The 10,315-nt window shown below is 34.3% G+C and overlaps 1 protein-coding gene across 2 annotated transcripts; it reads left to right on the top strand.

Annotated features, from left to right (window-relative positions):
* Positions 1-1,982: 1,982 nt before the first annotated feature.
* On the top strand, positions 1,983-9,987 carry LOC132037001 (uncharacterized). Of its 2 annotated transcripts, none has more exons than XM_059427434.1 (6): positions 1,983-2,443; positions 6,787-6,898; positions 7,005-7,176; positions 7,268-7,467; positions 8,398-8,549; positions 9,594-9,987. In XM_059427434.1, the coding sequence occupies exons 1-5, from the start codon at positions 2,049-2,051 to the stop codon at positions 8,521-8,523; spliced, it is 1,005 nt and encodes a 334-aa protein (XP_059283417.1). In that variant the 5' UTR covers positions 1,983-2,048; the 3' UTR covers positions 8,524-8,549; positions 9,594-9,987. The 2 variants fall into 2 exon arrangements, with proteins under 2 accessions (XP_059283417.1, XP_059283418.1); XM_059427435.1 differs by having other exon boundaries at positions 2,170-2,443; positions 6,765-6,898.
* Positions 9,988-10,315: the final 328 nt, after the last annotated feature.

Below are 10,315 nucleotides of genomic sequence, written 5' to 3'. Positions count from 1 at the left end.
CAATTTGAAAGTTCACTTAATGTTTTTCCAATGGCATAGGAATTGAGAGTTCAAATGGCAGAAGACCCGATGGACTTCCATCAACTTGTTGGAGATATATTTAGTTTTGGTAACTCTTATTTCCGTAGTAACGAATTTGAAAAGTTGTAATTAAAATATCTTAGTTTGTACCATTAATTTGGTGACACTCACTTAATACTTAGACATAAGTGTTGGGCCACCACGGGCAAGTCATTGCTAGTATATATAAAAGAGAGACATAGGCCCAGTGATGTGGCGCTTTCTAAGACAAGAAAAGACATTTATCTTTTTCCTCAATTATTTGCCCTTTAAAAAAAAAAAAAGCCAAAGTGGACCCCACCACCTCTAAACTCATGAAAAAAAAGTGGACCCCATATTAAAAAAATCAAGCAATATCAAAAATAAAATAAAATAAAATAGTGGACCTCATATTAAAAAACAAGCAATATCAAAAAAAAAAAAAAAAAAAAAGGTGCACCCCATATTAAAAATTTAAACAATATTCATGTAATTCAAAGTATCCCCATTAAGTCAATAATGGTGGATTCATTGTCACATGCATATCAACCCATTAGTGGGAGCAAATGAAATTATTGTACAGTAAAAAACATGGACCCCATATTATTGCTTTTCTTCAAAATGTTAAGTAGCCAAATCATACAATTTCCTTTCTTTTCTTATAATACTTGATTTAATCTAGATATTTAAATGTTATATTTGCTATTCACCATGTCATTTATTTGTTATGTTTACTAAAATAAATATACTTAAAATATTTATATTTTAAAATAAGATAGATTTTAATTACTTTTTCATTTTTATTCTTACTCTAATAAATGTGAAAAAAGATTAATGTCGTAAAAGAAAAAATAATATTAAATGGAGATCAAATAATAAATAAGGTAAATTAGTCAAATTATAATTCTAATTGACATTTCCTTAAAAAATTGTGCAAAAGACAACATGACAAGTAAAATGAGCTAAACCAAGAATACTCACCAAAATTAAAAAATAGTAGTTCTTCGTTTAAATAGAAAATCAAATTTCTACTTTGTTTCGTTTTAAACATGTAAAATTAATTTAATAATTTGAATTAGAATTATCCAAATCAAAATTTGATAAAAAATAATAAGTATTGTTTAGGTCCAATCTACATACATTAACAAAAAAATATTTTACACCTTTAAGTTAATCGAATTAAAATTCAAAGTATCACATGATGTTTAAATATTCTTATTGTTTGTCTCAAAAGAGAGGAAAATAGGTTCCTTTTAAACAAGTCTTCTCTTTTAAAAAGTATTAATAAATTTTTGCAACTTTGTATTTGTGAAACACTAATATAATAAAGTTTTGGGTACGGAGCATAAACTACAATATTATATTAATCGTATTTTGAACATAGTATATATATATATGTATAAAAATAGTGCAAACTTATGTATGTTTATTAGCAATATAATATAAAAATATATATATATATATATATATATATATATATATATATATATATATATATATATATATATATATATATATTATCACTACCTATGCACAACTATATACACATAAATACACTATAATCTAAAGTGTTGACGCGCGTGCCACCATCTAGTTAGTAATTAAGAGATGAGTTATGAGAAAATCTATATATGAGTATTATTTTATGCACGAATCAGTTACATGAAATTTAGTTATTCATGTATTAATTAATCCATTTTCTATCCTACTAAGTGTATTTGCAAACTAAATACACTATTAGGTGTATTTTGAATTTTATACATACGACCCCCAACTTTGTCATCCTATCCATACCCTTAAACGGCAATCCAGTCATTTAAATGATCAACAAGGGTGAAAATATAACAGCGAGAGAGAGAAACGACAATGGAGTAAAAGAGGGAGAGTAAAAAATAAAAATAAAAAGAGGAGCGAATATGAGCTAGAGAGAGAAACAGAAAGAAAGACCGTTATTTCAGTTATAGAGAGAAAGAAACAGTGACAGTTATCAGCTGAACATAATACTAACAATGGTGTCTGATGAGGACATAGCTGGAGCTTTGGAATCTCTATTCCGTGAACCAAACCCTAACCCTAACCCAACTTTAATCACCATTGTTCAACAGCTTCAATCTAACCTTGGTTATGACTTAACTCACAAGGTTGATTTTATTCGTGCTCAGATCCAAAACCTCTTTAACCGCCATCATTATCAAACTCAAAATCACCATTTTGCCCTCCATACCCACCACCCCAATTTCCAAACCCCTATTTTTAGGTCCTATGGTCTCCAAGATTGCTCGTTCTGCCCATCCCCACCGCCACGTCATCACCTGCTGCATTCGGTTTCCAAGACTGAGACTTTCCCTATTGGTGTTGCCACCACTCAGGCTGCTGTGGTGCCTGCTAAATCCCCAAAAGAGAGGTTAGTCGGTACTCCTTTTTTTTTTTGTATTTATTATAATCTTTACTCATTACGTTCCAATTTATGTGACATTGTTTGACTCTGCATCAAGTTTAAGGAAGAAAGTAAGAATTTTGAAGCTTGTGTGGCAATAAAACATCTTAATAGAGTAAAATAGGAATTTGAAGAAATGTGACATTCTTTTGGGACAAGCTTAAGTGTGCCACGTAAATTGGGACAAAGAAGTAGTTATTTTAAGGGAAGCTTCCGTGTTTGGTTGAGATAGTGGAACTTCTTTTGTGTGTTAGACAAAGTTCCCCTCATATTTTCGCCAACTTAATTTCAGCTTTAGTTGATTTTTATGACTCTTCCAAATTGATTGACTGTTGGACTGAAGTCTTGGTTGAATCCCCAAAAGAGAGGTTAATGGGTACTCTTTTTCGTTTTATTTATAAATTCTACTCCCTACGTCCCAATTATTTGGCATTGTTTGATTGGCGCGGAGTTTAAGAAAGAAAGTAAGAAATTTGAAACTTGTGGTCTAATATAAGCGTTAGACATTTGTGTGGCTATCCGTCATCTTGATAGAGTAAAATAGGAATTCCAAAGTTTAAATGCTTCTAAATGTAAAATGTGACATTAATAACCAATTGGGTTTACGAAGAAACCTACAAATCGATCACCTATCCAATTCGAGTACTTGCAGGATAGACCTCAACAACAAACTGAATTCTTTTTTGAACAGACTAGAAAGACAAGTGTCCAACATAATTTGGGATGGAGGAGTACTTATTTTCAGGAAGCTTCTGTGCTTGGTGAGATGTTGAAGCTTCTTTTGTGTGTTAGACAAAGTTACCCCCGTTTACTCGCCAACTAAATGTCAACTTTAGTTGACGTATATGTCTCTTCTAAATTGATCGACTCTTAAAATGAAGTCTTGGGTGATTATGTTGATTGTTGGGCATTCACGGCTTGCATTTATGAAGGTTAGCCAATTCGTTTCTGATATTTCTACCCATTTCAGATTGAAAGTTACAGGTAGAAACTGGGAAGAGGTAAATATATTTCAGTCATTGCAATGTAAGAATGAAATGGTCCTTAGTGTACCCAATGCATGAAACAGAAACTAGGAACAAAGTTTGAGGGGAATTTGTTGGTTTGGAGTGGGGGTATTCATCAGTTTAGGCCCTCTAGAATGCTGTGCTAGGCTTAATTATTGGCCTCATTATTGATGATTTTAAAGGCTTTGTATACTACTTAGTTGAAAAAGCATGACAAATTCTGCTTAAGTATCCGTCACCTCCCATTTATTTTGTTAAAAGAAGTTTCTTACGGTACGTAAATTTATTGTCAGACACCATCTCATGTCACACAAAAAATGGCATCTTAAATGAACTGAATTTTGAATGCATTATACTGTAGAATTTCATTTGGTTGACTTAAACTGATATATTTGATGAAAGCATGAGTTTTTAAATATGGATTTCCTAGTGCTGCTATAACATGTAGGTAGTCTATCTGCTGTCAAAACACAGAGGCCTCTACATTACCAGTGGTGACATATTGGGAAGAGTCAGCTAATTTATTGTATCTTTTTCTCTTTCAGTCAGTGAAGCTCATTTTGTTTGTAATTCTTTCACTGGTGATCTCTGAGTTTAATAAGTTATGATCAATAAGTAATTGAAGAAAATATCACAGATAAAATACTGAAAAGGGTTTCTTCCAAAAGGTTTATTTTCCTCTTTTTTTTTTTTTTTTTTCTCCTTCTGTTAGGAGGGGAGTGGCGGTGGAGATATAGGCTGTTCATGTCAAAATAGCGAGGTGCTAATAATTGAAGTCTTGATGAACATGCCATCATTATCTTGTGGTGTGTTGCCTATGCACTTATCAGAGCCAATGGTTTGGCGGGACGAGTATGGGCTGGTTTACGACATTTACCCATAGCTTTGAAGACGCATACACAACCTTTGGGCTTCGGTGACCGTAAATACTTTGACGTTATTATGTAATTAGGAATTGATTTGTATTGATTTCCTTTCTTTTTAGGACATGTAAGCTTAGCTATTTAAACACCCATAGCTTGAGGGAATAATAAAGCCTAGTTCCTTTCATGTTCTCTTCCGATTCACATGGTATCAGAGCCTGGTTAAGGCTACAACAGAGGAAGCGAAAATGAGAGGAACTTGGCTTTATTATTCCCTCAAGCTATTGGGGTTTAAATAGCTAAGTTTACATGTCCTAAAAAGGAAAGGAAATGAATACAAATCAATTCCTAATTACATAATATTCTACCTACTATATTTATATATATGCTAGAATCTTCACATATTCTAACAATGGGAAATGCTTGTATTGGTAGTTTCTTTTTGCGCGCCTCCTAACCTTATAGCTCGTAACAGTAAATTCTTGTGCAACTTTACATTTGTATGCTGTTGCATTATGTTACATCGATTAATAGTTTATTTTGATAGTTTATGTTACAGTCCCCGGTTATGGATCGAGTTAAGGGATGATGTAAAACAGAATCAGAGTTAACCTATGATGCTGGTTCGTTAAGAGAGAACCTGCGATCTCTTGAGTTTTAAGTACTCAAAAACTAGATTAATTTTCTGGCTAACTTCATTGAATAAATAGAGAGTTTAAATACAATACTGATAAGATAACTACCCCTAATGACTAGCACATGTTTTCCTAACATTACTAGAATAAGAAACTGCAGATAACTACTACAAAAGAAACAGCAGATAACTACTACAAAGAAATAATTACTGCAAATAACTACTACTGTAAATTACTACTGCTGTAAATAATTACTACTACTGTAAATAATTACTACTGTAAACTATTGGGAGACCACCAACGGCTGCTAACATTACTTCCCTCCTTTAAATCGCGCTTGTCCTCAAGCGCTAAGCGTGGAAAGTACTAGTATTTCCCTCTTTTCCAGCAAATTCTTCCTCATCGTCAATGAAATCAATCCAGAATAATTTCTTGCACTGATGTCCTCGAGTGAACAGTTCGTCACAGTTGTAACAGAGTCCCTTAAGTCGTCTTTCATGCATCTCAGATTTGGTCAATTTCTTCACAAATGTTGTTCAGGTGAGAAATCTGCTGTCTTTGATATGCTGGCATCTAACATTTGAGAACAAAGGGGTTGTTCCTTGCGTTCATAAAGCCTGGATAAACTCATCGTTGTAGCCAAATTTGGAGGATTATGCAACTCAACCTCAATTGCTATATAATCAACAAGACTGCTGATATAAAGTTCAATTTTTTGCGTCTGTGTGAGTGTACCAGCTGTGAAACCAACTGCTCAAACTTTTCTTGGTAATCTGCCACAGACCCGATCTGGCGTAACTTAGCCAATTCGCCCAACTTCTGACTTCTGATTGGTGGCCCAAAACGAAGGTTACAATGACGTTTGAATTCATCCCAAGACGGATGAGGCATATCTGTCTCTAGTTGAAGAAACCAAAGTTGTGCATTCCCTTCCAAATGAAAAGAGGTAAGTCCAACCTTTTCTTCTTCAGAAGTTTGTTGGTGTCGAAAGAAGTGTTCAAACCTGTTCAACCATCCCAAAGGATCGTCTTGGCCATTAAAATGTGGGAAATCCAACTTTGTATATCTAGGAATGATGGAATTTCCTCCTGTTTCTGATCCTGACCCCCCCTGCCGCTGTAGCTTTACCCTTCCAACCTCGGTTTTGACTGGTATTTTCAGTTGATTCAGAATCGGCCTTTGAATTTGCTAAATCCTTTGTGAGTGCATCCAAACGAACATTTATGGCTTCCTGTCTGGCTAAATTGTCTGCACGTTCTTCTTGGAACAAGTTTACCAATTGTGCCAGTTGATGTTGAATTTGATCTCCCATAACTCCCGGCTCTGATACCAAGTTGTTACCATCCCCGGTTATGGATCGAGTTAAGGGACGACGTAAGACAGAATCAGAGTTAACGTAGAGAGAATTAAGAGAAAATGATTTCTTTTTTTGACCTATGATGCTGGTTCGTTAAGAGAGAACCTGCGATCTCTTGAATTTTAAGTACTCAAAAACTAGAATAATTTTCTGCCTAACTTCATTGAATAAACAGAGAGTTTAAATACAATACTGATAAGATAACTACCCCTAATAACTAGCACATGTTTTCCTAACATTACTAGAATAAGAAACTGCAGATAACTACTAAAAAGAAATAATTACTGCTAATAACTACTACTGTAAATTACTACTGCTGTAAATAATTACTACTGTAAATTACTACTACTGTAAATAATTACTACTGTAAACTATTGGGAGACCACCAAGGACTGCTAACAGTTTACTTCTTCTAGGTTTAACCAGGGATTTTGTCTTCTACTTTTAGTGGTCCAAGTGGAAAGAAAAGAAGAGGTGGCCCTGGTGGATTAAACAAACTCTGTGGTGTCTCTCCTGAACTCCAACCCATTGTTGGCCAGGCAACCTTGCCGAGAACTGAGGTTTCTACGTTTATATTGCAACCTTTCCTTTCTTCTTGTTGATCTTTTTTCTTAAAGATGGTTTGGTTTCTACTCTTTCTGCTTAAACTTTTCCACTTTAACTCAGATAGTCAAGCAGCTGTGGGCATACATAAGGAAACATAACCTTCAAGATCCGAATAACAAAAGGAAGATTATTTGCAACGATGAGCTGCGGTTGGTATTTGAGACGGATTGTACTGATATGTTCAAGATGAATAGACTGCTAGCTAAACATATAATCTCTCTCGAACCTTCAAGTATGATTCCATCAGCAATTGTTTTCTCATGGTTTTCTGTTGGGTGATTATGACCCTTAAATAGACTCTCAATCGGTTATGACATTTACAGAGCAGACTGCTAAGAATCCTAAAAGAGCGAAGACTGGGGAGGAATCTGGTAGTAAAAGCGAGGAAGCTGTTCCAGTTGTGATAATATCAGAAGCAATATCAGAAGCACTTGCAAACTTTTTGGGTACTTCAGAAAGGGAGATGTCACAAGCAGAAGTTCTGAGGCAGGTCTGGGAGCATATAAAGGTGAACCAGCTTGAGGTCGGTGTCCAAGTGAACATTTCCAGTTTATATTAGTTTGTCCAATATTCTGCCTTGTTTCTGCAATTTCACGATTAATTTCATTTTACTCGTGTAACGAGAATCAGCTAAATTTAAGAAGAGTAATTCCATATAGACACTTCAACTCACATTACTTCCGGCAAAACTGGACAAGTAAACATTTCCGGTCTATTAATTTGTACAAGTCTTCCTTGTTACTGCTATTTCATGATTAGTTTCAGTTTACACAGATTATGAGAACTCAGCTAAATTTGAGAGAAGTATGACCCTCAAGTATGTCTCTGCTGTCTTCACTGCACATGTAGTTCTTCAGACAAGCATTCATGGTTACAGGCTTACGCATAATCTGTATCAAGAGAGCAGGCTGAATGTTTATCATTAGGAACTGCCCTTTTTAAAAAATTGGCAAAAGCTGACAGTATACTGTTCCCTCCTGCATAGATATTTCTAAGTTCGTGGTTGTGTGTTTATCTGGTGATACATTTGCCTCCAAGTTAATAATTGCAGTTCTATAGCATGTGATGAATCATTTCCATGCGTTATATTATTTTCTTTATCAATCTATGCGTCAATACTTCTATTGCAAATGTTACTTGGCATGAAGAGCTATGTGACTATGCTTCCCTATTGTATATTGGAAATATTCAACTGTTGATGTTGGATTCCAATTGTATCATGTTTATTCATCTTTATTTCTCTTTGAGTTGTAAGATCAAATCTAGATCAATTTGTCCACAGACAAGTTCTACATTATTGAGCGGATCATTAGTTATCAATCTCTTGGTCTTGGTTTTCTCCTAGTGTGTGTAATTTGTGAGATTATTTTGCAACCTGCTTCTTGCCTCTTCAATTTCCTCTATATATACGTTTGAGAATTTCATTATTATAATTCGTGTTCCCAACCTCCAGGATCCTTTAAATGCAATGGTCATACAATGTGACGCAAAACTCCAAGTGCTGCTTGGGTGTGAAATTATTTCTGCACTAGGTATACCTGAGATGTTGGCAAGACATCACCTATTTAAGAAATCATGACCGCTGATCTGACTCGTAAACATCGGGTATGCAACTTTTCTTTATCATAGTCATACTCTTCATCAAAAAACTTTTCTTTATCATACTTTGTCAACACTCCATATTGAGCTATTTGTTTCTACTGGGGTTCCATTTTCTTTAAAGAATTTTATAATTATATATCAAATTACCGACAATTAATGTAAGTGTAACATAATGGCATGAGGCTCTTTTTCTTAAAAACAGTCTCATTATGTATTCCAAAGCTTTCAAGATAACCAAAAGAATGCTGAATCAAATAAAGGGAAACTGACATTTAATTAACAAAAGAGTTGATACAAGGTCTACAGAAAGACAATTAAAGAGGTTCTATTTCAAATTTACAATTCAAAAGGTCATACGTGTCTATCACGATGGCTTACAGATAACATTATCTGAAAAACACAAAAGCATTCTGGAATTATTCTTGGTAAATTTTGCACCACTTTTGGGGTAAAGAACTTCAGCACCTGTGATTGAGCTACAGATATGTATATCTTGAATATGCAAAATGTTGAGCTTCCTTATGTTATGTCTTACTGTATTTTTTTTTTTTTGAGAAGCATCTTATCGTATCTTCTTTCTCTATTTAGATCTCTTTGTCACTTTTACATTTGCAAGTTTCTTTTTATTAATCACCTACAATCTTTGAAGAGCATGGTACAATTAGAGATACCCTCATAATTAATGACTAATTTGTTCAGCGCATAATGACGTACTGGGCAGAGCGAGCAACTTTAGTTTGACAACTTAAAAGCTGTAGTGGAGGAACGTTGGGTTTAGGTTCTTCTCATGCTCGCATTTGTTTTTCGTTATTCTAATTCATAGTGTTCTTTTTAATGACATAATTCATAGTGTTCTATTTAGCTGAATTTGGTGCTGGTAGTTTTTTAAAGTTATTGGGCTTGTCACATCTAGTCTATTTTCTTATTGTTTAATTTTCTTGGCAAAGATATGTCATCCAATACTATAAAAAAAATTGTTATTTGTTTGTAGATCCACTTGCATGGGATTATCTACAACAGATATTAAGAAACAATTTCTGTTTGCAGGTACAAGGTGCTGATGCTAACCTGTTTTGTCTTGACATCATCTAACAGTAACACACTTCCTGGAAGAAAATTCAGCTGCATTACCTGCTTCACTTGTTCAGATTTTGTAAATTTTGCTCAAGAAGGTAACGTATGGGTAGAAGCTGTTCTATGGGTTGTTTGCTAAGTTCTAATCTATAGCTTAATTATGGTCCTGTCAATAGGGTGGGTGTTCATAGGTAGTTTACTAACCCCTGTAAAGATGCAGACCGTAGAATGATGGAGAAATGTAAAGATGATTAACAACCTGCCTTCTTGATAGTATTAAGGCTGAAACATAGTATTATGTTTTGTTGGTTGTACACTTTGCCTTGTTTATGTTCTGTATATATAGAAGTCTCAGGTTGTGTTTGCATACGAAGTATGTTAAGCTTTAACCTGCTACTGCTGCCTGTTTATGTTCTGTTTATGGGTTAAGAGTGATTTTAGTCTAACCTTTTGAAAGATGGTGGCAAAATAACCTTCTTTTAACAGTATTAGTTTTCAAATGAAGAAAAGTCATATATGAACTACATCCATTTCATCTTTTTGTGGGTTGAAACCCATTGTCAATTATAAATCATGATTAAGCGGGATAAACCTACCAATTACCTCTCAATTTTAAACACTCACCGTCCATATTGTGTTTCATAGTGATATGCGCGTTTTTTTTATATGACCGTCCCACTACCCTTTTTCACTTA

The sequence above is a fragment of the Lycium ferocissimum genome, chromosome 11 (genome assembly GCF_029784015.1).
Source record: "Lycium ferocissimum isolate CSIRO_LF1 chromosome 11, AGI_CSIRO_Lferr_CH_V1, whole genome shotgun sequence".
Taxonomy (NCBI): Eukaryota; Viridiplantae; Streptophyta; class Magnoliopsida; order Solanales; family Solanaceae; genus Lycium; species Lycium ferocissimum.
Note: the sequence above shows the minus strand (reverse complement) of the source record. Positions and strands in the feature narration are given on the sequence as shown.